General features: G+C 50.9%; 8 protein-coding genes across 8 annotated transcripts; 6 read left to right on the top strand and 2 right to left on the bottom strand.

The window, feature by feature from the left end:
- Nucleotides 1-73: 73 nt before the first annotated feature.
- On the top strand, nucleotides 74-5,594 carry pld3 (phospholipase D; the record flags this gene model as incomplete). Its single annotated transcript, XM_057136532.1, has 3 exons — nucleotides 74-5,394; nucleotides 5,453-5,521; nucleotides 5,588-5,594. 3 exons carry the CDS (start codon nucleotides 74-76, stop codon nucleotides 5,592-5,594), a joined length of 5,397 nt encoding a protein of 1,798 aa, XP_056999218.1.
- Nucleotides 5,595-5,961: 367 nt separating this feature from the next.
- Nucleotides 5,962-7,452, bottom strand: N7520_002598 (uncharacterized protein; the record flags this gene model as incomplete). The annotated part of the gene is made up of 1 exon (XM_057136533.1): nucleotides 5,962-7,452. The coding sequence occupies one exon, from the start codon at nucleotides 7,450-7,452 to the stop codon at nucleotides 5,962-5,964; it is 1,491 nt and encodes a 496-aa protein (XP_056999219.1).
- A 669-nt stretch (nucleotides 7,453-8,121) lies between these two features.
- Nucleotides 8,122-11,082, top strand: orlA (putative alpha,alpha-trehalose-phosphate synthase subunit Tps2; the record flags this gene model as incomplete). Its single annotated transcript, XM_057136534.1, has 3 exons — nucleotides 8,122-8,541; nucleotides 8,612-10,859; nucleotides 10,919-11,082. The coding sequence occupies 3 exons, from the start codon at nucleotides 8,122-8,124 to the stop codon at nucleotides 11,080-11,082; spliced, it is 2,832 nt and encodes a 943-aa protein (XP_056999220.1).
- Nucleotides 11,083-11,689: 607 nt separating this feature from the next.
- N7520_002600 (putative MFS monocarboxylate transporter) lies at nucleotides 11,690-13,072 on the top strand (the record flags this gene model as incomplete). The annotated part of the gene is made up of 1 exon (XM_057136535.1): nucleotides 11,690-13,072. The coding sequence occupies one exon, from the start codon at nucleotides 11,690-11,692 to the stop codon at nucleotides 13,070-13,072; it is 1,383 nt and encodes a 460-aa protein (XP_056999221.1).
- A 432-nt stretch (nucleotides 13,073-13,504) lies between these two features.
- Nucleotides 13,505-14,401, top strand: N7520_002601 (PDGFA associated 1 family protein; the record flags this gene model as incomplete). The annotated part of the gene is made up of 3 exons (XM_057136536.1): nucleotides 13,505-13,553; nucleotides 13,611-13,678; nucleotides 13,772-14,401. 3 exons carry the CDS (start codon nucleotides 13,505-13,507, stop codon nucleotides 14,399-14,401), a joined length of 747 nt encoding a protein of 248 aa, XP_056999222.1.
- Nucleotides 14,402-14,753: 352 nt separating this feature from the next.
- Nucleotides 14,754-15,848, bottom strand: N7520_002602 (unc-50 family protein; the record flags this gene model as incomplete). Its single annotated transcript, XM_057136537.1, has 4 exons — nucleotides 14,754-15,065; nucleotides 15,127-15,528; nucleotides 15,582-15,681; nucleotides 15,745-15,848. 4 exons carry the CDS (start codon nucleotides 15,846-15,848, stop codon nucleotides 14,754-14,756), a joined length of 918 nt encoding a protein of 305 aa, XP_056999223.1.
- Nucleotides 15,849-17,359: 1,511 nt separating this feature from the next.
- Nucleotides 17,360-21,619, top strand: N7520_002603 (Sec7 domain protein; the record flags this gene model as incomplete). The annotated part of the gene is made up of 1 exon (XM_057136538.1): nucleotides 17,360-21,619. The coding sequence occupies one exon, from the start codon at nucleotides 17,360-17,362 to the stop codon at nucleotides 21,617-21,619; it is 4,260 nt and encodes a 1,419-aa protein (XP_056999224.1).
- A 695-nt stretch (nucleotides 21,620-22,314) lies between these two features.
- On the top strand, nucleotides 22,315-27,139 carry N7520_002604 (putative anucleate primary sterigmata (ApsB); the record flags this gene model as incomplete). The annotated part of the gene is made up of 2 exons (XM_057136539.1): nucleotides 22,315-24,336; nucleotides 24,389-27,139. The coding sequence occupies 2 exons, from the start codon at nucleotides 22,315-22,317 to the stop codon at nucleotides 27,137-27,139; spliced, it is 4,773 nt and encodes a 1,590-aa protein (XP_056999225.1).
- Between the last annotated feature and the right edge of the window lie 112 nt (nucleotides 27,140-27,251).

Below are 27,251 nucleotides of genomic sequence, written 5' to 3' on the forward strand. Positions count from 1 at the left end.
TCTCGATTTGTACGTCACCCCGGATTTCGACGGCGCCCGCCGAGAGCTGCAAACTGATAATCATCAGCGTAACATGACCGACGCAATGCTAGCCTCTTCTTCAGAGGCAGGCCGCAGCCCCGAAATGGTCCAAACCAAAAAACCAGACCCTATTTCAACTTCGAACACACCGAAGCTGTCATCGCCGTTTCCCTCTCCGACCGAGGCCAAACAGCCTGCCTCTATTAAATTGGCCCCGTCGATAGATATGAACGAAGATGATCAGGAGGGTCCCACTTCACAGCCGTCCAAGAAAGCCTATTCTGCTTCTTCCCAGAGCAAGGAGAACTTCCGTTCTTCTTCAACCCAGCGTTCGCCGAAAGAGAAACCATCCCTGAACACTCGACCACCCAACAACTCCAATGAGGACAATTCGCCCTGCGAGGGCCATCAAAAGCATCAGTCTTCCGTTCCAGGGCTCCCCCCCTCTTCTCGTGCCCCTAGCGTTCAATTCCGAGAAACCGACACCGAAAACGCCGCACTGCCACAGTCCCGGCCTACGTCCTTGTATGGTGACGATGGAGAGCAGTCGGCCAGGGGAAGATCATTCATTACCAAATTGAAGTCATCTTTCACCTCCCACGCGCGTTCGGCTAGCGGAGGTGCAGTTCCGGACTTTCGGCAACCCCCTCCGGAGTTAGCGACCCCCGGCTCTGAACGTGGTGACTTTCGCTTTCCCGAACCATTGCCAGAAGAGGGTAGTGATATCGAGGCGGATGCGGAGGAAAGTGGTGCAGAACAAGCGGATCGTCCCAAAAGAAAGAAGATCCCACGACGCCCTCAAGCAGAGGAAGAGGATGCAGGCAACCGAACGGCACCTACTACGCCTAAAGCTGGCCGTCGACCCTCCTTCCACTTTTCCTCATCCTTTGCGCCGTTCGAGAACTATCGGCAAAACATCTTTCCCCGGAGAAGTAGTACAACTGACTTTACCCCGCAACCACGGGAAGGAGTATCTGAGGATGAGGGTCGTGAGAGGCTCAATCGTCGAAAAAGGAGCGCATGGGCTGGAGCCCGTGGTATGTCTTATATTGGGCGGCAGCCAGACGAAAATCAGGATGAACAGCGGCCAAGTCACCTAAGACGGCTTACTGGTCTGGCGGGTCCTTCGGACAATGCTGATAGCCTTGCGGCCACTTGGAGACGGCACCGGAACGAGCGCGGCACCAGTGCGAGCGCCCAAAGGTGGAAGCAGATCAAAGCCGGATTTAAGCTCATCGGGCAACGGCGCAAGCCTGAGAATACGGTAGACAATAAGAAGTCGGCAGAGTTGCTCGCTGAGTTGGCTTCAGCCGTGCCAGCTGCACTGATCTTGGCCAGTTTTTTCCAAAGAGATGAACACGGAAGCAAACGAATTCCGATTCTCCTGGAACAACTGAAGGTTCGCGTGACGGATAGTCGCATTGACGCCCATTCTGGGGATCGGCACCTTGTCTTCCGCATTGAATTAGAGTATGGCAGTGGAATGACCCGGATGAAGTGGATCATCTTTCGGACCTTGAGAGATTTTGCCAACCTGCACTTGAAGTACAAACTCCATCTTGGGACTCAAAAGTACATTCAGCTACGGACTAGTGAGAACAGCCCAAGTCTTCCTCGTTTCCCCAGGAGTGCATTCCCGTATCTTCGGGGCGTTAGAGGGCTGGAAAGTGAGTTCGAGGATGAAGATGAAGATGGCGGCTATGAGACTGGACCGGAGCCAATGAGTGGGACTGAGCGGACAGGGAAAAAGAAGAAGCAGACCCAGCAACATCAACGCCGGTTGTCCGGTGCCCTCACCCGTCGAAAGTCTAGCATTACGAATCCTCAGGAAGGGGAATCGGCTGTGGCCCCTTCATCTACACAGGAAGGAGCCCAGGGGGGTAAAAGGGAAACATATCCAGAGAGACAACGCAAGAAGCTTGAGATTTACTTGCAGAAAATGATCCGTTTTTTGATATTCCGGGCTGGCAGCAATCGACTATGCAAGTTCCTGGAGCTATCTGCTCTTGGAGTTCGCCTCGCTGCCGAAGGTAGTTATCATGGTAAGGAAGGCTTTTTGATCATCCAGTCATCAAAGGGGTTGGACTTCCGGAGAGCCTTGAATCCATCTCTCATCAAGAAACGACACTGGCCAAAGTGGTTCCTTGTTCGACACAGCTACGTAGTTTGTGTGGATTCCCCCGAGGAGATGAACATTTATGATGTTTTTCTTGTGGACTCGCATTTCAAAATAACAACCCCGAAGATCAGTCTCCGCAATCAAAAAGCGAAGGACCTGGCCAAATCTGCAAAGCAATCCGCGAGACACCCACAACATCATACGCTAAGACTCGAGAACTCTGAGCGCAAACTGAAACTGCTTGCACGGAATGAACGCCAACTCCAGCAGTTCGAAGACTCCATTCGATTCATGGCTCAAAATACGCCTTGGATGCGTCCTAATCGATTCGACAGCTTTGCGCCTGTGCGGCAGAAATGCTTTGCGCAGTGGCTTGTCGATGCTCGAGACCACATGTGGGTCGTTTCGAGGGCAATAAATCAGGCCAAGGATGTGATTTACATCCATGATTGGTGGCTGAGCCCAGAGTTGTACATGCGACGACCGGCTGCTATCAGTCAGAAGTGGCGTTTGGATCGTCTTCTGCAGCAAAAGGCCCGTGAGGGCGTCAAAATCTTTGTCATAATGTACCGAAACATCAACTCCGCCATCCCCATTGACTCTGAATACTCGAAGTTTTCTCTCCTTGAATTGCACCCCAACATCTTTGTCCAGAGGTCTCCGAATCAATTCCGACAGAACACATTCTTCTGGGCCCACCATGAAAAACTGTGTCTTATTGATCATACCTTGGCTTTCGTTGGAGGCATTGACCTGTGCTTCGGGCGTTGGGACACGCCTCAACACAAATTGACTGATGATAAACCCACCGGCTTTGAGACTGCAGACATGCACAAAGATGCAGACAACTGCCAACTATGGCCCGGCAAGGATTATTCCAACCCGCGAATTCAGGACTTTTATGATCTAGATAAACCATACGAAGAAATGTATGATCGAAACGTCGTACCCCGGATGCCTTGGCACGATATCTCGATGCATGTGGTTGGCCAGCCTGCTCGTGATCTTACCCGGCATTTCGTTCAGCGCTGGAATTATATCCTCCGCCAGCGGAAACCAACGCGACCTACACCGTTCCTTCTGCCTCCTCCAGATTTCAACCCGGCTGATTTGGAGGCTCTGGGTCTAGATGGAACCTGTGAAGTACAGATCTTACGATCCAGCAGCATGTGGTCCACTGGTACTCCGGACGTCACCGAGCATAGTATCATGAATGCTTACGTCAAGCTAATCGAAGAATCCGAGCACTTTGTCTACATTGAAAATCAATTCTTTATCAGTACCTGTGAAATCGATGGTCGAAAGATTGAGAACCTGATTGGTGATGCTTTGGTGGAACGAATTGTTCGTGCAGCAAAGAACGAAGAAGCATGGCGCGCTGTTATTGTCATTCCATTGATGCCAGGTTTCCAAAATACCGTGGACAGCGAGGGCGGTACTAGTGTACGTCTGATCATGCAATGTCAGTATCGCAGCATTTGTCGCGGCGAGACATCAATTTTCGGCCGTCTTCGCGCCCTGGGTATCGAGCCAGAAGATTACATTCAATTCTTTAGCTTACGAACTTGGGGCAAAATCGGTCCGCAGAAACAGCTGGTGACTGAACAGCTCTATATCCATGCCAAGTGCATGGTTGTCGATGATCGTGCCGCCATTATTGGATCAGCAAACATTAACGAACGTTCGATGCTGGGCTCTCGTGATTCGGAGGTCGCATCTGTGGTCCGTGATACCGATATGATCATGTCCACTATGAACGGCAAACCATATCTTGTTGGCCGTTTCCCCCATACTCTTCGCATGCGGTTGATGCGAGAACATCTTGGAATTGATGTTGACGAGCTTTTGGAGCACGATTTTGCGACCGAGGAAGAACTACGCAAGATCCAGGACGCTGAGGAGGATACCAGGCCAGCTGGCGAACGGCAGCAACGCGATTCAGAATCGTCAATCATCGAGCGACAAGACGAGCGAGAGATGATCGAACGACGGCACCGTGTTCAAGACGAATTCCTATCCCGCTCCGAGGACATGCACAGCTTCAACCATGATGTCGACTGGGAGCAGGGCAACAACCCGAATCTTAAGAGCAACCGGAGATTGACTGCCGATCCCCGCGTTACAGATAACCCCGAACATCGAAAAGATGTAGACGGTGAAGGATTTGATAATTTGAAAGCTGCTGAGAATGCGGGTCGAGTAGTCGGTCGTGATTCGCAAATCTCACCGGTTGGCAGGGAGTGTCTTGTCTCTCCGATTCTCTCTGAGGGCAAAGGTACCATTGAGCAACCGAAGTCGTCTTCGCCGCCAAAGCCATCTCGGGCCAAATCGACCAGTAAAGATTCCAGACTCGAGCCCCCAACGGACGCTCCTCGTGACTCCGAGGCCAATAACAACTCGGATTCCCAATCCACTGGCCACGGTATGTCCGAAGCATCGAGCCGTGACTCGGAACATGGCCATGGTAATCCGATGATGTCGAAAGACAGCCATGATCATTCTCGATATGGCCATTCTTCCGTTCCAGATCTGAAGCAAATTTTCATTGACAAGGACTGTATGAAAGACCCGGTGAACGATGCATTCTATTTGGACACTTGGCAGGCCGTAGCCGAGAAGAACACGAAGATCTATCGGTCTGTCTTCAGGTGCATGCCTGATAGCGAAGTCAAAAACTGGAAAGAATACAAGGAATATGCTGCTTATGGCGAGCGTTTTGCGGAGATGCAAAGCCAGCCAAGTAAGACTGCTCAGCGACAGACCGGTGCCCCTGGCGGTAGCAGCTCGATTTCTGCGCCACTCGGCTCGCCGATCTCCTTGGTCAGCCCTAAGACTGAAGTGCCTAACATTGAGCCAAAGACCCCACAAAATATCGATGAAAAGATTGGACTGAAGACGACAGACACTTCCCGAAACCAAGGTGAACCGCAGTCTGAAAGGCAAGAAATCCTATCCGCCATTGATGAGAAGTCTCGCCTCAAGACCGCATCCGATCCACCTTTGTTGAGCACCGTGCAGAATGATGATAATCCTACTGCTGGAGAGGATGTTGAGAAGCCCCGCTCTAATTCGGCGCATGTCGACTATTCCGAGGCAGTGAATCTCAATGCCTCTCAATCACGGAGGCGTAGACGACGAGCAGCAACCATTGGCTCCAAGCAGTTCCACGCTACAGATGACGTGATGGACAAGCAGTGCGCAGAGGATCTTTTGAATAACACTCAAGGTCATCTTATTCTTTGGCCGTATGATTGGTATGTTTTTCTGTCCATTTTAGAGAAAGGAACCTCCTTTTAACTAATCAATCTACAGGCTTGAGAAGGAAGAACAGGGTGGTAATTGGCTCTACGCTCTGGATCAAATCTCCCCATTGGAAATTTAGTAAGTTCCATTCATCCATTCATTCCTTTCGTTATAATTTGAATTATGCAACTGACCTCTCCATAGCAATTGATTTCACTTGCAATCGCACCGGCCGGCGTCCTCTAGCTTCTCGCTCAATCCCCATTAATCTTTTAAGCTTATCAATTCTCATATTGCATTCTTGCCTATCCTATTGTGTTATTGAGCGCTGCTGTTCTATATGATGCATTTCTCAGGTGTCTCAGACTTTCAGGAGTGGCCGATTTCTATAGAATTTTGTATGGGTTAGCAACCAGGCGTTCGCACTCTTCTTCAATATAATTAAAGCCAAGCTCGAAATAAAATAATGGAACAATTGCAAATTTCTCCGGAGAAGAGATGGGTATATATGTACAAGGTATCATTGGACCATCGTCGGATCCGTCCCAAATAATTCACATACTAATCAGCCACTACGGCTAGTTCACTGGGTGTATAATGCGCCCTCGAGTTTTATCCAATTGATCAAAATTGGCTCGAAGAGCAGTCGTCAGAATGGAAGTGCCCTTCTCCGATCCTTCCCAAGTATCGCACGCGTGACTTAGCCGCTCATGTGCCGCACTCAAGGCATTCTGCAGTTCAGGTGTGCGAGTACACGAACGACCCAGATCGTTCATGAAATGAGTTGGGTCCTGAATACAGAGCCTTCGATCCATGAGCAAATTTCCTTTGACAGCAGCAGTGCGTTTCGCACTAATCAGCGACCTTTGACCACGACGATACACAGGCTCATCTTCTCCAGTAGAAGGGCGTAGAATTTCAGCTCCGAAAAAGCTGGGGGGTTCAACCGCAACCCCCATAGACTGGAGATTGATGTCGGTGCCGTAGAGCTGTAAAAACCCCAGGAATTGTTCGCCCAGGTGTTGGGACCCGAGATAACGGCCGTGATTCATTTTGAGAAAAGCGATTACCAACATCGCCAAGGCTTCAGGCGCGATACTTGCCTGTGAAGAGCCGAAGAGACCGCCGGACTCTAGCAACACTCGCGCTCCAGTGTATAAGGGTCGGAGGGCAGGATTCTCAAGTAGGTAGTCCCGAATATAGCTTGTTAAGGCTGGAACTCTCTCGCCACAGTGGAAGCGCAGTCGCAGGCCTGTTGGCCGGTGCCGGGCCTCAAGGACGGATCTGCCCTGGGTGGACCAGTGAACCTGACCGGTGAAGACAGGATTACCCTGTAGCATAGATTCCACCTGGCGTAATAGGTTGATATGGGCATCTCGAATCTTTGGCCGTGTGGCGCTTGGCCCTCGTGGGTTGTGTCGAGACCGCGGGAGGTCTTCAAAATATAAAAGGAAGTTAAGGTCCGAATAGGCCAGCGCCAAACCTGTGTGGTGAGAACCGATGATCTGTGATGGTTGCGAACCCACTGGTTCAAGCAGAGATTGAACCTCTGTGCTCACCTGGGTGATCTGACTCTGTTCGTTGACACTTGGAGCCAGATAGCGGTCCAGGGCTTGGATCTCCGCACCCAATTGTGTGACAGTATCAATGACATTGACTGGGGCCAGAAAGCTGAGCCACGGATTCTGTTCCGGAGCGGCGTGGTCTGCGCTTCGAACCGCATTTATTGAGGAATTCTCTGGCCCTCGGGGGTTCGTTTCTGGAATGCGGCTGCGAGCACGCTTTTTGCCGGGCTTCTTGATGTCCGACTCATCTGGCACGGGCTTTGCAGGCTCTGGTGGAAGATATCCTACGCGATTTTTTGGAGGGATCAAAGGGCGAAAAAGTCCGGCGGCCGGGGTACGGGGGTATATTTTGCGGATCAGGCGCGCCCGATTTGAGGAACGATGCGCCTCTAGGGTTTTTTGAAGACTGTTGGGAACAACGTCAACATCCTGGGCGGGAACATGACGGATTCGCCGGGGCACATGGTGGAAAAAACGAGTGGATTGGATGCCGGATAACCGCATCGCCACGAGCGGATCATGGGGAGAGAGAAAAGAGGAATTACCAATCGAGACGGTGTTATCGACAAGATTTGGCCTGAGGCAGCGGTTTGGGCGGTTGGGCGTAAATCATGCATGATGTGTACATAGTAAAGTAGTCTTAAAATCTCTCTTAAATATCATAAAAAAAGGGAAAATTTCAGAAGATAAAATATACAATGTAAATAAAATGTCTGCAAACCATTTTACCTGGATTTTTTGTAAAATTGAAAATCAACTTTCCATGACGTCGAACTGATCTTTGATTACCCACTGTACCTGATTCGGCCGGTGGCTTTTGTTCTCACACCGCTTGCCCCTCCAACCTTTACTTATCTACAAAGTACCTTTTCCCCTCTTCTCATCCTGCGTGAAACGTTGTATCAACAAGAAAGAAAGTCCGGAAAGGAATTGCTATATGGCTGTACGCCCGTAGTTCCTTGAGTCGATCTTTCGCCCCTCGTGGTGCTCCGAGGTAATCATCCTGACTTTTGAACCCTTTACTCCTTCCCCCGCCCCAACGTCAGGGTTCAACTTCGAAGGGGTGGGCATGTGACAATTGCATAGGAACTAAAAAAAAACTAACATCTTACAGTTAATTGCCACCGAACCGTCTGAAAACCACCACATATCTCGATAGATCTACTTCTACACATGTCTAATCCAGAGAGCCCCGCCGCGGTGCCCAACGGCCAGCCGGACCCCGTACTCGTGGGGTCCGGGCTGACGGCCTTGAGACAAGAGGCTTATGTTGATGCCACCAATGCCACCCCGAGCTTGGATGCCGATAAGAAGAGCCAGCTGGAAAGCGATGCACCGTCATACTTTGCCAACCTCCCGGGAACGAGAACCGAGGGACTGGATCCATCGGATCAATCCTCGATCCCAGACTCTCAAGGTAGAGCATCGGGGCAAGAATTATTACGACGCTTAAGTCTAGTGGGAGAATTATCACCTAATTTACCGGAAGTCGATCCGCGAACACAGCATCCTGAATTGAAGCTGAGTGGCCGATTGATCAGTGCCGCCTTTTGTATTCCATACAAGCTTCAATTTCAAGCAGACTCGGACTGGGTATGTTGACGATTCCTATACATCTGAGTTGAGAGAATGGCCAACTGACACGTTGCCCGGGAGAGAACAGTCCCTCAAGTCCCGCTCCGGTTCTTCGGCTCTGTTTGATTCCATTGCCCACCTGGCTTCAGAGGAGACTCCCTGGTCACATACCTTGGTGGGGTGGACCGGAGAGATTGAACCCTTTCACGATGCGAAGGCTCCATTGCAACCCATCCCTGCCAACAAGTTGCCGCCTGGGTCAAAGAATCCGACCACAGTCCCTATCAACAAAGCTGCGGCACCAGTCCCGGTAAATGCGACTCAAAAACCTCCATCCCATCCGTTGGTCGATGGGATCAATGTCGGGCGACAGGATCGAGAGAAGCTGGATAGTCAACTAGCCTCAGGGCGACACGGCCGGATCTTGCCGGTCTGGTTATTTGACCCATCAGAGGAGCCGCAAGACACTATTGTCCTCAAAGATCAGGGGAGATGGCGCAGATATGCCGAAAGGGAGCTCTACCCACTTCTACACTATAAGCAGCATGGCCCCACTGATGGACGGTCTGAGCGACGGTGGTGGGCTGATTATGTCCGACTGAATCAGCTCTTCGCCGACCGCATCGTGCAGGATTACCAAGAGGGTGATGTCGTGTGGGTTCATGACTACCATCTGTTTCTTCTGCCGAGCCTACTTCGACAGCGGATCCCTGATATCTATGTGGGATTCTTTCTTCATTCTCCATTCCCTAGCAGCGAATTTGTGAGGTGTTTGGCGAAGCGCAAGGAGATTTTGACCGGCGTCCTTGGTGCAAACATGATTGGCTTCCAGACATTCTCCTACTCCCGACACTTCTCCTCGTGCTGCACACGGGTTTTGGGTTTTGATTCCAACTCGGCTGGTGTGGATGCCTATGGGGCTCACGTTGCAGTGGATGTGTTTCCCATTGGAATTGATGCGCGTGCGATTCAAAAAGCCGCCTTTGGCGCCCCTGAGATCGAGAAGGCAGTGGCGGGCATCCGCAAACTGTATGCGGGGCGCAAAATAATCGTTGGCCGAGATCGATTGGACAGCGTTCGGGGTGTGGCCCAGAAGCTCCAGGCATTTGAGCTGTTCTTGGAGCGATATCCTGAATGGCGGGAAAAGGTTGTCCTTATTCAGGTGACCAGTCCAACTAGCGTGGAGGAAGAGAAAGAGGACCCAGAAAACAAGATTGCCGGCCAAATCTCCAACCTGGTATCCACAATCAATGGTCGCTTTGGCTCGCTGAGTTTCTCCCCCGTGCAATATTATCCCCAGTATCTATCCCCGCACGAATACTTTGCCTTGTTACGTGTGGCCGATGTCGGACTCATCACCACCGTGCGAGACGGGATGAACACCACCAGCCTGGAGTACATTGTCTGCCAGCAGACGAATCACAGCCCTCTCATCCTCTCTGAATTTTCCGGTACTGCCGGTACTCTTCCTAGCGCAATTCACATCAATCCGTGGGACTTGGTGGGTGTTGCTGGGGCCATCGATCAAGCTCTCAAGATGCCTGCGCCACAGCGGAGAGAACAGCATCTGAAGCTCTATAAACATGTTCTTACCAACACAGTGGGGGCGTGGTCGCGACAGTTCCTTCACCGGTTGTTGACCAACCTTTCGTCTTTCGACCAGTCTGTTGCCACACCAGCCCTGGACCGCGCGAAAGTGGTCAAACAATACCGCAAAGCACGGAAACGCTTGTTTATGTTCGACTACGATGGTACACTGACACCCATTGTGAAGGACCCGCAAGCGGCCATTCCATCCGATCGTGTCCTGCGTACTCTCAAGACTTTATCGGCCGATCCGCGTAATGCGGTTTGGATTATCAGTGGACGAGACCAAGCCTTCTTGGATGAATGGATGGGTCATATTCCCGAGCTGGGGCTTAGCGCCGAGCATGGCTGCTTCATTCGCCAGCCGGGCTCCGACGACTGGCAGAATTTGGCCGATAAGCCTGACATCAAGGAATGGCAAAAGGATGTCTTTGATGTGTTTCAACACTACACCGAACGGACCGGTGGATCATTCATTGAGCGGAAACGAGTCGCATTGACCTGGCATTACCGCCGGTCTGACCCCGAGTACGGAAAATTCCAGGCTCAAGAGTGCCGCAAAGCACTGGAAGATACCGTAGCCAAGAAGTGGGATGTTGAGGTCATGGCAGGCAAAGCCAACCTCGAGGTTCGGCCCACTTTCGTCAACAAGGGGTTCATCGCCACACGGTTGGTAAACGAATATGGCACGGAGCCTGGCAAAGCGCCCGAGTTCATCCTTTGCCTGGGGGATGATTTTACGGATGAAGGTATGCAAGGGCCAATGACCCATTTCAAATCAACTTTGCTAACCCTAACGACTCGTCAGATATGTTCCGTGCACTTAAGAAGTTTGACCTACCGCAAGACCACGTCTATTCGGTGACTGTGGGTGCCAGCTCGAAACAAACGGATGCTAGCTGGCACTTACTGGAACCGGCCGATGTGATCAACACTATTCAGATGCTTAACCACTCCAACCAGGACCATTGATTATCCTAGAATTGGAGATCTAATGTTTTACAACTGCATTACACAATATCGTCTTCTCGTAACAAGAACTCATTCAGATTTGCTGACTCCAGAGGCTCTCTATTTGATTTATTTTCTGGAGTGTGGCGCTTTATGAGCGGTATGACTCTAGCCTTTTGATGTTTTACCTTTTTTTTTTTTTTTTTAAATGATGCCATAGATGCATGAGCCTTGGATTGTCAATATGTTAGATAGCGATTGTCAGTGCAGGGGAATCTCCCGAATGTCATCCGAGTATATAATGAAGAGATGTACATGTATTTGCCCCATTTCTTCAGCTTTGTGAACATGTGGGGAATTGAAATAGTAAAAATCATAAATAGATCGAACAGAGTACGACAGACGTATATAGCGAATCCGAGTCAAGAGAGGGGAGAAACTGATTCGGCATTCTGTGCGAATCCCGAGGTCATTGTGATCGGCACAAATCCCGTTTCTCTTTGAATTTGAGGGTCTATGAGTCAACTGTAAATCATTTTCATAATCTCCCTCCATTTTTACAGCGACATGACAAGCAATCCCGAAATTTCAACGGACATTTGAATCAATCTCGCCATTAATACCGAATATGGTCAACGAGAAGGATCCAAATGCCGAACGCAACGACTTTTTCCCTCGAAGTCCATCGTCCGACGAGGAATCCACTATTGGGGACGAACTTCACAATGATCTAACGCATGTCCCTACCAACTCTAGTGCAGTAGCTCGCACATTATCAGTCGTACGGACTCGCGAATCCGGGAAAGACCCAGGCCCACCACCAGATGGGGGCTTTCAGGCATGGTTACAGGTTGCTCTGGGACATATGATCATCTTCAACACATGGGGTTACATCAACAGCTTTGGCGTATTTCAAACTTACTACACCACCTCGTTAGATCGGTCCCCATCGGATATTTCGTGGGTGGGAAGCATCCAAATCTTCCTGCTGTTTTTCATCGGGACTTTCTCCGGTCGAGCCACCGATGCAGGCTACTTCCGATTCACGTTGACCGTCGGGGCCACACTGGAGGTTTTCTGTATCTTTATGACATCGCTCTGCACAGAGTACTGGCAACTCTTCCTGGCGCAGGGACTTGGCCAAGGGATTGGTTGCGGGCTGATGTTCTGCCCTACATTAGCTCTGATCTCAACCTACTTTGACAAGCGTCGGGGAATTGCAATCGGTATCACGGCATCGGGCTCGGCCACCGGTGGACTCGTGTTCCCAGCTGTGGTATTGCGTCTGCTGCCACAGATTGGGTATGGGTGGACCATGCGTGTCCTAGGGTTCATCACCCTGGCGACCTTGGCGCCCTGTGTGTTGCTCTTCAAGCAGCGACTACCCCCACGCACCAGCGGGCCACTTGTGGAGTGGGCGGCGTTCAAGGAGCTCCCATATCTGCTGTTCGCGGCGGGGATGTTCTTGAACTTCTGGGGGCTCTATGTTGCCTTCTTCTATATCGGTAGTTTCAGCACCAACATCATCGGTGCTTCGGATACAACATCCGTCTATCTGTTAATGGTGATGAATGGAGTGGGATTGATTGGACGATTGGTCCCTAACTTCATGGCCGATCAATTCACCGGGCCATTGAACCTGTTAATTCCTTTTAGCTGTTCCACTGCTCTGGTGGCATACTGCTGGGCTGCTGTCAAGAACATGAACGGACTGTGGGCATTTGCCGCATTCTATGGTTTGAGTGCAGCTGGGATCCAGTCATTGTTCCCTGCTACCTTGAGCACACTCACAACTGACATGAAGAAGATCGGAGTTCGAATGGGCATGGTGCTTAGTGTAGTGGCGGTTGCTGCCCTGATCGGATCACCTATTGCTGGTGCTCTTGTGTCTAGTGATGATGGGGAATATATGTACGCACAGATGTTCATGGGCAGTGCTATTATTGCAGGCACCTTGACGCTGATCGGGGCTCGAGTGTGCAAGGTGGGCACGGGCATCACTCGTGTATAAAATGGTTAGATATTATTATCCCTTACATGAACCAAATCCAAGTAAATATAAATGATCGAAAGGAAGTTTTTTGTTTCTCTTCCAGTTCGAGTCAAGTTTAAGTGTTAAGGTTGAAAGTGGAAGAAACCCCACATTGAATGATTAATGCGCCCGCCGTGACTCGTTGGGTTTTTGAATTTCTTCCTACTTTTGCTTCTTTACAACTGCTTTGCAAATTGACACACATACAGTGAGTTGTCTATGTCTAATCCCTTTGTCATCGATCTTGCATAGTCTTTTTCGCTTTGCCCGAAATGGATTTTGAATTGGGCCCTATGACTCGTATGCACTAACTCGCTCAACGCAGATACCTCCGACACTCCACGTCGAGTCCTATTCAAGTTCCCCACCTATTTTGAGTCACGTTTAATACCCCGATTTCGATTTTACATCATGGCGCGCGGTGGTGCTCGTGGTGGAAAGTTCAAGCCCTCGCGAGGAGGTATGGTCGCATGCACAAATACCCGAATCTTTTGAAACGCTGACTTATTCTCAATAGGAGGTAAACACTTCAGTCGCGATCTCCAGCCTCTCGATAAGGACGGTAATGCCGTTGGTCTTTGGCGCGTATGTCCAATTTTTCTCCCCTCCCCCCACTAACCCCTCACTCGACTCATTCCAATGTGATTCCCCGTAAAGATGACTAACATCATCTACTAGGAACCTGCCGATGAAGTCCCGTCCTCCGGTGACGAGGAATCATCCTCCGAAGAGAGCTCGGACGAGAGCGATGCCGAGGGCGCCGGACCCAGCACTACCACAGTCAACTCCGCAGAATTGACCCGTGAGGAACGCCGCAACCAAGCTAAAGCCAAGAAGCAAGCTGCCCTGGCCCGACGCAACAAGACCGCCGCCCAGGTGGGAGATCTACCTCCCTCGGACTCAGATGAGTCAGAGGACGAGGCGCTGCCCGCCAACCCGAATCACACTGCTCAGTCGCGGAAGCAACTGGTGAAGGAAGACGAGGAGGATGCACCCAAGCCCAAGAAGGTTGTCAAGGATGTTTCTCAGCTTTCGCGACGAGAGCGCGAGGCCCTCCAGGCGCAACAGGCTCGTGAGCGGTACCTGAAGCTTCATGCCGAGGGTAAAACTGATGAGGCGCGGAGTGATCTGGCGCGGTTGGCAATCATTCGGGAGCAGCGTGCGGCGGAGCGCGCTCGCAAGGAGGCTGAGAAAGAGGAACGAGATGAGCAGGCTAAAGAGCGGAATGCGGCTATTCTAGAACGTGAGGAGAAGTTGAGAGCTGCGGCTATGGGCAAACCGTTGAAGAAGGGTGGAAAGAAGAAATAGACCTGTTTCCAATGTCCTTTATGGAGGATTTATCAAGAACTATGACCAAATCAACCTAAATCTTGCAGGCCTAGAATTCCAATAGGTCAAAAAAAGACCCAATATCTTGGGATTCTATCGAAAGATGATTGCAAAGCTATGGCGATGCCCTTTGATATATGAAACAAAAAGCGCAATGTACACCGACGCCCCAAGCAGTTAACCACAGGAATTATTATTCCGATGCATAGCCAAGCGAGTCATCAGAAGATAAAAGGGAAAGAAATGGAAGTTTCATACACAGGGTGTCGGCTAGACAGCCCTAGAGGTGACCCCATGGTCACAAAGTAGTATGTAGGTCTTGATTCATGCCTTACACGCCCCAGAATAGCCCCACGACACTGCGGCCTTGCATAACAACGCCCCAACCAGCAATCAGACTAATGAGCCACATAATGGCAAAGACCAGAATTGGGATGAGCAAGAGCTCTGTGTTGTGCAGGAACGGTAGGGCATTGTAGCCCAAGAAGGTGATATATGTGTAGTAGATGAGGGCGGAGAGGTAGAGGGTATTGCCCAGGAAGGTAGCCAGGAAGTTGCTTGGGCTGCGAGTGAGGAGCGGGAGGAGTAGGAATTGCACCACGTAAAGGTGGAGGTACAAGGGAAAGAAGGCACGGTTCGAAACCTAGAGGAAGTATTAGTTTAGAAAAAGACTTTGCACAGATCGAGGAGAGGTAAAAGCTTACATCAAAACAGTAACCAAACTCCAATTGATCCTTCTCCCCCGGCTGTACAAAGAGACCCTGTGCCGCACCTCGTCGTCGGCCCCGAGAACCACGGAAACCGGCGAGGGATGCGGCCGCTCCATTGGGACCGAATAGTCGGCCAATGATGAAATAGCCAATTGTCGAGACCAGGAGAGAGGAACCGATGAAGTGGAAGAAGATAAAGAGGATAGAGAGCTTCACAATAGCACCGAAGGAGTGGGTGTAGGCCAGGCCCCATGCCAAGGCTGTGAGGAGGAGGAAGAAGGAGAGGAGATATGCAAAGGACGGGTCCGGTCGGTGCCAGGTGTTTTTTGTTTCTATTGAGAGTTCAGTACTAGAATCAATGGGATCGTAGGTGTTGAAGTGATAGGACTCACGTTTCTATGACAGGTTAGCTTTCATGCCAGCAAGCCACAAGTCTGGACTCAACTTACATGGTAATAGATGGATTTGAAGACCTTTTTAGGTGCGATCAACAAGGAGGTCATCTCCCAGATGGCCATCTCGAAGTCCATCTGGGGAAATTTGAACAGCCTATTAAAGTGTGCGGGTTAATCTCCGTGTTCCTGTTCCTGGATTAGTCTTCCCCCCTCTTACCTCTTGAAGAAGCGTGGCATGCGCACACTTGAGCCACGGCGGGGCGTAGAGCCAAAAGTGGCCGGACCAGCATGTTGGCGGGGAACTGAAATGTGCGGGTTCATGGTCGAAGGCCCGTACTGGTCAAGAGCCGGGGATCATTGGAGACTCGACATGCGATCGAGTAGACCGGCGACGTGTCGGAGACGTTATGTCATCGTCACGTGATTATAGCGTGGGTTTACCGGGAAACCAAAACTCTACAAATGCCTCTGATACATATGAGGATAAGAATATATCACATCAGACCAGGTATCAAGGATCTAAACTACATATCACCATTTGAATTGGATTCTTCAAGGCTGGCAAATTGATTTCACATAAGTACATGAGTATTATACAATTATAGTTGACAGCCTTTGTCATCGATAGACGATTGATATACATATTAGCTTTTTCGGTCTATGCCATCTGCAAGGGGGCTTACACTATGTGCAGGTCATGTGGGTTCATTATGATCAAGCGTAGTTATAGGCTCTTATCAATCATTGAACCCTGTGGCCCACCCTACAAATCCTATGTATCAAACGTAAGATTTACTGCCTCCTCTATTTAAAGTTTAACTTCCCTCAAGAGCAATTCTGTATCATTTCTCTACTATCTGTGTGGAGATCATATACCTATGGAGTATAAATGCCACTGAAAATGACCGGAGATATTTAGTATGCTTTTCTTGATACCGAGATCCCCACTTTAGAGATGGGGGGGGGGATCCACCATCAAATGCGGACCCAGGAGAGATGAAAGGATGAAAGGATGAAAGGGTGAAAGGATGAAAGAGAAAGACATCGGGATCAGTCAGAACATTGTAAAAATCCAACCTTGGAAGTAATTTACTATATGTATATTTGAAGATATACAGAGGATATAGAAATTCAACTCTTAACTACATGTATATATAGTAAGATAGGTAAAACCCCTGAAATTGGAACATGAGTTTACACTTACATCTAAACTATTGATAAATATACTATGATACAGTACTCGAACTACAGTTTCCAAATTGCCCCCCCTGTTTCATCAAGACGTCAATTAAAAGATTGATTGATAAATCAGTTCAAGTTCAAGGACGGATTAGATCAGGCTATTGATTTTAATTGTATGTAAATTTTACATTCCTCTCGCACGGTTCCACTGGAACTGCCGCCCAAGCCAAACTTTCCCCCCCGTTTTTTGAATTTCTCAGGAGTTCGTCCCACCGGCTCTTTTCAGGCCTATTACCGACTCTCCATTCTTTCCTTAGGTTTGGTTTTATTTCCCCTGCACGAAGTCGTCAACTGCTTTACATCCCTTACTTGGACATGCGATGACCGTCTGAAATCCCAACCTCAATTCAATTCCCGGACCCGCTGCCAGCTCCGCAAGGTCTCTGTCGGGACGCAATTTGGGTCACGAAAGCTCACCAGCGCCTTGGGCATTGCCGGTACGTGGCAGTTCCTTGATCAAACATTTCTTTGAGATCCACAACCTGGGTTTAATAAACCCGTGAGCGCTGGACCCCCCCCTCCCCCCCCCCAAAAAGCATTCAATGGATGAATATATGTGCAATCCAAACTGACCTCTCAAGCCGCCAGCCATGACAATGTCCCAACGAGATCTTTACGCAAACAGTTCCCCTCCACGCACACCTCCTTCTCAGACCGCAAAGTACCGCCCCAAACAAAAGCACCAGAATCGGCCCTCCATTCGAGATGCTTTCCCGGATGCAATGGAGAATGCGCGGGTCAGCGAGTCCACCGACGAGCGTGACCCCCATGACCTCTCGCTCTCCCCCCAGCACGCTGCCCGCACTTCTATAGTAGACAACATGCTACTTTCACTTGATCAGTTTGGGGCCCCTGACTCGTCCTTCATGGATGACTACCGGCTGTTCAATTCGGCATTTGACACCGACTCTCATGGCCGCTTTCGAGGTCATACTTTCTCCTCCTCTATGTCCTCCGATGCGGATTACGGTTACGACGATGGAATTAGTCGCTACGCCACAATAGCCGCCAAAGGACGCCGGAGCAACAGTAGCACCAATTTCCAGTCAGTCCCCAGGAGAATGGACAGTGCTCACAGCCGAGATGCCGGCTCTCGTAGTGGAACTTTGCCAAGAGCAAATGACGCTCGAAAAGGAAGCAAGGGTAGCTCTTCAACAACGGATTACGCTTATGGAATGCCCAGGGGACGAGCGGACTCGGATATCCTGGATCGGCGCTCGGCCAGCTTTGACTGCGGCCCCAAGAAATACCTCCCGTACGCCGATACGGGCATTGGACAGGAAACACTACTATATGATGAGGATGCTGCACCAACGCCGAGTGTGCCAGCTGGGCCACGCAATTTCGCTGAGTACAAGACCCAAGCCGGGCCGGCGTCACGGACACCAGTGGCATCCCGACGCAATAGTATCAAATCCGCCCAGGCTCCGCATCTCCGCAAGACTCGTCCGGAGAATATTGGTACAGGGACCCTCAAAGTGCGAGACAATGAATTCGATATATCGAATGACCCAAGTCTTGATATTCCCCCGGTGTATCCGTTGGATCCTCCTGCGCCCAGTCCAACAATATCTTACAATAAGCCGGCTTTCCCTCCCCCTTCAGCCCTGGAACCAGCAGCCGTTACTACAACCACCACGATCACCACTAACCACAACACCCCAATCAATGCCAAGGAACGCCCTGGGTTCTTCCGGCGTGTCTTTGGCTCCTCCAGGAATGCACCACCGAACCTCGCAGACTTTCCTGGTTCAAATGTTAGTGACCTGTCTTATCTCCAGGAAAATGAAAACAAGGATTCCACCGGGACGACGGTCAATATGAAAGGAGGAAGACTGCAGACACCCAAGATCCCAGTAGCGGCACCCCCTACCCCAACTCGCCAGGGGCCTCATCAAGTGGTGAACAAAAAGTCTTCATTCTTTCGCCGGCGAAAGAAGTCTGTGGCCGATCATGTTCCGCCCCCCATCGTCTTACCTCAAGACTTGGCACCTCACAATCTGGATTCCATGAAGCCGGAACCCAGTCCAGTGAGCAGTCTGCGGAAGGTCATGAATCAATACCTGGACGAAGTACCTGGAAAGCAAGATATCAAGGGCAAAGTCCCAGCAGACCTGCAGTCACAGAAGCCCAGAGAGATCGTTTCAGCTCCTGACGGTAACTCGAAGAGTACTGACACCCTCCAGCCTCCCACATCTTCCCGCGGTCAAGATCGTTCGCCGCTAGCAGAAACCTGCGTCACCGATGATCAATCCTCGGGAAGTGAAGTGACTGAGTCTACTATATTTGCAGATCCCCCCTTGCAGGAGAAGGGGTCAATCATTGCGGCCACCACGCTCTCACCGGTCGTTGAGGATTTCTCGGGTAACAGCATTAAAGTGACAACAACTAAATCTACCACCTCTTATGAAGCATCCCAGGACAATCCAGTGGCAGTCAGCAAGCTAGTACTCCCGTCAGACAGCAATATTCCCGAGTCTCCTGCCGTCTCTGAAGCTTCACACTACCAAACTGCCTCTACTACACCGGTGATTCAATCTGAAGAGCCAAAGATTGACCAAGGCCCCGACGACAGCATCCACGACAGCATGGATGGACCAGGTGAGGCCATTGAGGATGGACCTACCGCAACTGATCAGGAGCAGGCCCAGAAGCTCTTCGATAGCCAAGACCAAGTGGTAGGCAATGAGCCTGCTGCTGCTTGGCTTGGCGATCCTGATCGCGCCACAGTTCGGGAAGCTTACATGCGACTCTATAACTGGTCGAATTTGAATATTCTGGCTGCATTGCGCAGTCTGTGTGAACGACTCGTGCTTAAAGGAGAGACCCAACAAGTGGATCGGGTGTTGGATGCTTTCTCGAACCGGTGGTGTGATTGCAATCCGAGTCATGGCTTCAAAGCGACTGGTAAGACCCCCCGTCAACCCACAGTTTTCATTTGGTGGGTGTTTACTAATGAGATAACAGACGTTGTCCACACAATTTGTTATTCCATTCTTCTGTTAAATACAGATCTTCACTTGGCCGACATAGACCAGAAGATGACTAAAACACAGTTCGTGCGAAATACTATGCCCACAATTCATCGAGTTGCCATGGACGCAGCCCCAGAGGGATTTGAAACGCTACGTCCGATCAACCGCTCCAAGACGGGTGCGGACGTGGGACACTCAGCGCCTTCGTCTGCTCGTTCTCCAACTTTTCCACCAGATGTTGCCCGTAGCTCCTTGGATGGGGATAATACGGACCGAACCCCCAACGACGGTAAGAATGAAGCAGGTCCGTTGGTAAACAACCCGTTCACAGGGACTGTGAGGGCTTGGGAGCAGCAAGTAGAGGCAGTTTTGAAGGATTTCTACTCCTCTATTCAAAAAGAGAAACTCCCCCTTCATGGCGCTCCGCCAGCGCGAGAGGTGTCTCGCATGTCTTCCAACAACTTTTTGGGCCCCTCCACAAGCACACTTCGTCGGAGTCCCAGCACAATCAGCAAAAGTGGCTCGGACATCTTCCCCCGCGGCCGGTCCGCCGATTCTCGACACGCAGCGGCGCGGTGGTCCTCCAAGCCCCGGTCTCGAGCGGGAAGATTATACCCTCCGTCCATGATGGGCTCCAGTCGAACTAGCCTGGACGACCAATCCTCTGTTTGGAGTCCAACTACGTCGAGCACATGGAGCAAGTATTCACTTGGCAAATTTAACACCGCTTCGGTGGATTCTTTTGGCTCGGAATACCCCCGAGGCGAGTACCAGCAGTCTATTGGTTTTGCCAACGCCCTGAGCCAGGCCATTATTCGTGAAGATTCCGCCACCTCGGTCTACAGCTATGAAGAATCAGAGCGAACGACTCCCCTCCTCGAAGACGAGACATTGGCTTTGGCCGGTGCCCCATGGGCCAAGGAGGGCAGTGTCAAACATAAGCATCATCTGGATGCCGTGGACAAGCGCGCCAAGGATCGCAACTGGGGCGATTGTTTCGCTGTCATTCAGCAGGGCTGGATGCGACTTTTCTCATTCACCAACACAACCAAATCCATGCGGCAGAAGGCGAAGCAGCGCGGTGGTGTTGTGGTCGGTGGTGGAAACTGGACAGAGAATGCGGAAGAACTCTGGAAGTTTATGCTCCGGCAAACCATTGCGAGTGCTCTTCCCTCTCCTGGGTACTCAAAGTCCCGCCCTCATGTCTGGGCTTTAAGCCTGCCCACTGGAGCAGTTCATCTCTTTCAAGCTGGTACACCCGAGATCGTGCGAGAATTCGTCTCCACAGCTAATTACTGGAGTGCACGATTGTCCAAACAACCTCTGGTGGGAGGTATCAGTAACATTGAATATGGCTGGAGCGACGCTGTAATCAACAGCGCTCTGGTCAATACCGGTGAAGACCGGTCCCCACCACCATCTTCAGGAGCTCATCGCGCCAGCATTCAAAGTTCAATCCGCAGCTCAATCGACCATCAGGGTGTACGACCCAGGCTGCCTGCGGATCGTGTTCACATCAGTGACTGGAGTCCTCCTCAGCAAAGCATGGTGGCCTCGAACTTTACTGAAGAAGAGCAGCTGAAGGCGCTGCAGGCGTACGTGAAGAATGTTGAAGACGATCTCCAGAGACACAATGAGTTGCGTGCGGCCATGCATCTGGCCTTCTCCCCGCGGCACCCCAACTCCGCGAAGGCGATGGCCAACTGGGAACGCAAATCATCATATCTACTACGCGAAATTGTCAAGTTCCGAACCTATATTGATTCCCTTTGCAATGCCATCAAGCAGAAGGAAAAGATCTACGCTTCTTCTAACAACTATTATACTGAGACCGAAACTGTGGAACCAGCTGGGGAGGTCACGACCTCAACCTGAGTTGATATGTCCCTTTGCCCTTCTGTTTCGCTTTTCTTATTTTCGTCTTCTATCTCCCTTTCGCAGTTTATGAACCTCTTCGACTCTGGCGCTCACCGATGTAAATACCCTCCTGGTTGAGGGATTTCGGCGTATACATCACATATCTTCAAAAGTGACATGGCGGCTGTCTTCTCTTCTCCACCCTTCCCACCCTTTTTGTACATCTTTTCCCTTGTTTCCTTGGGATTCTCTTGGTTTGGTATAATCTTTCTACTTGATGTGGGTTGGACTATGTATCTTGATTTTAATGCTTGGGACTACGAAGCGACTGACGCTATGGATAACATGATTATTTATTTTTTTATTGAATCTTCCTATATGATGTTGATGTGATCTGTTTGATTTTAATGTGTAGATGTATCAAATACGTCGGTTCACACCAGAGAATCCATGCGTGGCGATAGCTAATACGTGGTGCCTGAATGTTGTTGTTGATTCATTGTTATTGAGTCGAGTCGCGCCTGCTTGTCTCAGCCTCAGCCTTGTAACTTAACATTTCGGATTTCATGTTGATGATTTCTACTTATATTGTCAAATTTATAATCCTTACCTTATCTCCAATATTGAATCCCACTGATTTACCCAGGGGGGGCTTAAGTGGGTAAAAAGCACTGGTGGAGACCCCCAAACAACGCCCAGAACTGCCGGTCACCATGTCGACCAAAGCCCCAAATACAACTTCGATCGTCACTCAAGGTCCGCCCTCGGTGCGCATCCCCTCTCAAGACTCTGGCGCATTCCATACCCCAGAAGACCTTTCACCCCTAGATGCCGATTTAGAAAGTACGGATTTCTTCATGGCCGAAGACGCGCGGGGGGTAACCCCCCCGACTACCGTCGACGACTCAACAACACAGAGCGGGACCCACGACGCGCAAGAGAAAGCAATCCCTACATCCACTGAGACAGGCACCGAAGCGCTCGAGAACGCAGCAAAAACGGCTGTATCAGATACCGACGACATTAGTATCCTTCCTCCCCTGACCGATCGCGACGACAGTAGCTTGTTCCCCTTAAGCGAAAATGGTGACCATGAGCGAGGGAACAACCAGACCCTCATTGAGGAGCGCGAAATGCGTCAGAAATTGATGGACATGGAGTCGAGCTTTCTACCGGAACCCTCAACCATTGATGTCGCCGCGACCGGTCCGAGGGCCGGCGCAGACGATACCTATCTGGTTGGCATCGATGGTGGTTACGATCCTGACATGACCCAGCAAACCGAATCATCACAATTCTCTTTCATTCCCCCGTCAGACACGAACCCGGACTATGGCCACTACCAAGAAGAATCCCATGAGACCAAAGACCATGATGATGCTGAGCCCACGACGGCCGTCCATGGTGAAGACCTCGTCGGCAACGAGAGCACGCTAGACTCGCTGGCTTCGTCCCCTTCAGCTGCCGCCATGTTTCGAAATATGCGCCGCAATCACTCTATGCTGTCTGAAGACAATCCTGATAACAGCCAATTTTCTCAAGACGAGCGGCCTTTCAGATCTCGAATTTCCCAGTCTGATGAATCACAGCTGACACCCTCCAAGCTTCGAAATTCATCCCGCAGTCTGTCTCCTGCCCAATCAAGGCTGTTCAGTGACCAGAGCTTCAGTGCTGGAGGTAGCCGACGCAGTGGAAGTCGGCCTAAGTATTTGACTTCCCGTCAATCTGCCAATCGCCTTTCGCACTCCTCTATTGCAAGCAATAATACAACCAACACGGACGGTACACACAGTGATGCGACGCTAGGAGCAGACTATGCGCTCCAATCTGGAGGAGCAACGTCTGACAACTGGGGCGGTTTGCACCCAGGATCGCGCGGCCACATGACCCGAACAACCAGCCTGGGAAGTATGGCGTCTGGAGTCTCAGTATATAGCGAAGAGAATTCCCTTGAGAGACGGCCTCTTGCTGGGCAAGTTGACGGGAGTCTGCATACTTTGGCAGAGGAGAGCTCACCACAGTCCTCCCGACATCAAGCTGGATTCGACGATGCATCGGCACCTGCAACGCCCAAGGCCAAGCCTCAAGACAAACCTTTTCCGACTGATACAGCGATTGCAGAGCGTGTCAAGGGAATCCAAGTCCCGACAACTTTTGCGCAACGGTTCCGAGAAGACTATGGAAACATGGGACCGTCTCCTGAAAAGCGCGCCGGTGCTTCAACTCCAGCGCTTGGGCGAAGTGGCCTTGGTCGCAACATGACTCTGAAAGAGCAAAGCAGCACCATTGATCGCCTTTCGAAGGAAAATTTCGACCTCAAAATGCGCATTCATTTTCTCAATGAAGCACTAAACAAGCGCTCAGAAGAAGGAATCAAGGAAATGATATCAGAGAATGTTGAACTCAAGTCAGACAAACTAAAGATCCAGAAAGATAGCCAAGGTTTAAAGCGCAAGATTCGTGAGCTGGAGAAACAGTTGAAAGATCAGCAATCAGACAAGGAATCTATGCTCAACCACGATCCAGATGCCTCAGATGAAGGAGATCGAGAATCCGCAAATGAGACCGAGATCACTTATTTACGGGAGCGAATCGAAACTTACGAGCTTGAAGTTGAACGTTTGAGGTCTGAAAGCATTGTGAGGGAGAGTGAGAAACGACGCCTTGCTGAGATTGTGAAATCACTAAGCGACAACCGCTCCGGGGTGTCGGAAACAGGAGCAAGAGAGGAACGGGTGAGTCCAGCTGATTTTCCTGCATGTTCATATACTTACTTGCCCTGCACAGGACATGTGGAAAGATATGCTAGATGCAGAAGCAGCAGCTCGCGAGCAGGCGGAAGATGAGAACCGCCGGCTACGAGATGAGACCATTCGTCTTCGAAGTGAGCTTTACACTTCAGCCGGTGTTGGTCCAAGATTACCCTCGCGGGCTAGAGGTGGCTCGAATGTTTCGTATAACTCGGTGTCGGACAGAGAGGCCAACCGCGGCGCTACTGCAATAAGTGCCTCCAATAGCACACTTCTGGTGGAGCTTGAACTCTTGAAGCAAGAGAATGCCGAACTGAGAAAGGAGGTCAGCGCTCAAACCTCCATGCTCACGTCCCGCAACCGGGAAAAGGAGCGCCTTTACCAAGAAATCGAAGAATTGAAGCTTGGCCAGGGTCGCCATGCCGGCCGGTCTGTGGCTGGAGACAGTATATTTGACCGTTCAGTGTCGCGGGCGCAAGCAAGACCAGGTTCTGAGCCCAGCGATGGCGGCGTATCACGCAGTGATATGGATCGTGAGGAGCTCGATGCTCGGAATGGGCAGCTCCGTGACCAAGTGTCGACCCTCAAACTTGAGAACCAGGCGATTCGCAGCCAGCTGGATGAATACGTCAGGGAACTGGAGGCTCTTGATGCAGCATATCAGGCTGATGTGGATCAAGCTGAAGAGGAAATGACGAATTTGCAGCAGGAGCGAGACCAGGTTCTTCGAGAGCGAGACCAAGTCCTTCAAGAGCGAGACCAGGCCCTTCAGATGGCCGATGAGCGCGATGCTGCCTTTCAAGATCTCAGAGCCGAAGCTCAGGAGGAACTGGATGCCCTAGGCGAAGAGCTTGATCAGAAGATTGTTGAATGTCAGCGCATGGGTGAAGAATTGAGGAACCAAGATGAGAGCCTAAGGGTGCTGCAGGCAGAGATGCGCTCGGCTAGCGAGGGGATTATTCGACTCGAAGAAGATGCGCAGAACAATCTAGAGCGGTATAAGGCTGTTCAGCAAGAGCTTGAAGAAACCCATGGCGAGATGGAGTCTCTGGAGAAGAGCCTGTTTGAGGCCAACACCAAGGTACAGAGGCTGACGGTGCAAATCGAGTCCAGCCAGAACGAGATTGCATTCCTTCGAGAAGAGCAAGATGGCGACAAGATTCGCATCGGGGACTTGGAATCAGAGTTGAAGACGTACCACATGAGTCTGGTCAGCGAGAAAGAAAAGACAAGAGAGCTTGAGCAACGACTCGCGGATGAGCGACACCAGCGTGAAGTGGTTGGAAGCAAGGAGAAGCAGGAAGTTCAGCGAATCATGAACGAGCTGAACCGCGAAGCTTCATCAGCCAAGGAAGAGGTGCGACGACTAAAGAAGAGCCTATCGACTCAGGAGATTGAGACAACGACCTGGAGGGAGCGGCTGTTGGATCTTGAGAACAACCTTCGGGAAACCCTCGGAGACCTGAGCGGCAGCCGGTCTAGCATGATCTCCAACATCATGAAGCTTCAGAAGGAGCTGGAATCCACCGCTCTTGAGCTGGAGAGCGTCCGATCGCAACTGGATGAGAAGGAATCTCTACTTCGAAACCGCGATGCTCTTTTAGAGAGTCATGGGCTTGAGTCTCGGAAACTCTCAGAGCTTCTAGAGCGCGAGCGTCAGGGCCGCCGGGCTGACAAGCAGTCTTTCGAACAGGCACTCAAGTCTCACCAGCAGGCTTCTCGGACCATCACCCAAAGCAACTCTCGGATCACAGACCTGGAGAACGCTCGCAACCAAGACCGCAAGCGCTTCACGTCGCTTGAGCAACAGTTCAAGGACCAGCTTAGCGAACGCAACACGATGTTCTTGGCTATTTGGAAACGACTCTCATCGATCTGTGGTCCTGATTGGGCGCATTCAAACAGTCTCATAAATGGCAATCTTCCCAGTCAGGAAGTCATCGGTAATATCTTGTTTTGGCCAGGCTTCAGTCGCAATTTGATGCTCGCAATTAAAACGGTGGAGGGTGTTGTCGCCCAATTCAAGGGCCGTATCAGGGCCGTGGAGTTTGACCTCAATAAGCAATACCAAAATCTTGAACATTCCTTTGCTCAGCGTGTCCGACGACTTGATCGGGTGGAGGAAGCCGTCAAGAATATGCGTGCCGGAGGAGGTCACTCGCGCTCCAACTCATCTTCCGAGGTGTCCAAGTTGCGTGGGGAAAATCGTTTGTTAAAGGCCGAGATCAATCTGCTGCAATCCAATACGCGAGGCCATGGCGCGGCCTCGTCAGCAGCGGCAGCAGTGATGGTCTCAGGTCCACGATCCCCATCGGTCACATCAGCGGCAGACCCAGAGCGACAGTTGGCCCGTCACAATTCGGCATCAGGTAGCAGCGAGAAACCACGCTCCCTCACCCGCAGTTCCTCGGGTCTGCCGCAGCCAACCTACTCGTCTTCAGGTACCACATTAGTCAACACAAACACATCAGGGGCAACGATATACCGGCCACGCAGTGGACAACAGAGCAACTGGGAAGGTGGAGACGACAAGTGGATTCACCGACTGCATGAGCTGGAGAAGCGACTCAAGGCGGAACGAGAAGGGCGTCTTCTTGACCGTAGCGGTGCACGAAAACGATTAGAGGAGCGTGACCATGAGAACCAGAAACTTCGTGATCAGCTTCAACGCGAGCGCACCCGCAAACCTTTGGGGGCCATTGAAGATGGACGTAATCGAGCCCCCGTCTCAGACGAGAATCCAAGCTCCAGTGAAGGGGAGGGCCTCATCTTAGATATCGAGGTCTAAGGTGAAGACGCAGTCTGTTTCCTTTTGTGTACTATATACCACCCTTCCGTCCTGTTTTTGTTTGCGGCTCGGGCTTTCCAAGCCATGTTGACTTACTGTACACCATGTATGC

Source organism: Penicillium odoratum (genome assembly GCF_028828045.1).
Source record: "Penicillium odoratum strain IBT 22623 chromosome Unknown utg000002l_segment0_segment0, whole genome shotgun sequence".
Lineage (NCBI taxonomy): Eukaryota > Fungi > Ascomycota > Eurotiomycetes > Eurotiales > Aspergillaceae > Penicillium > Penicillium odoratum.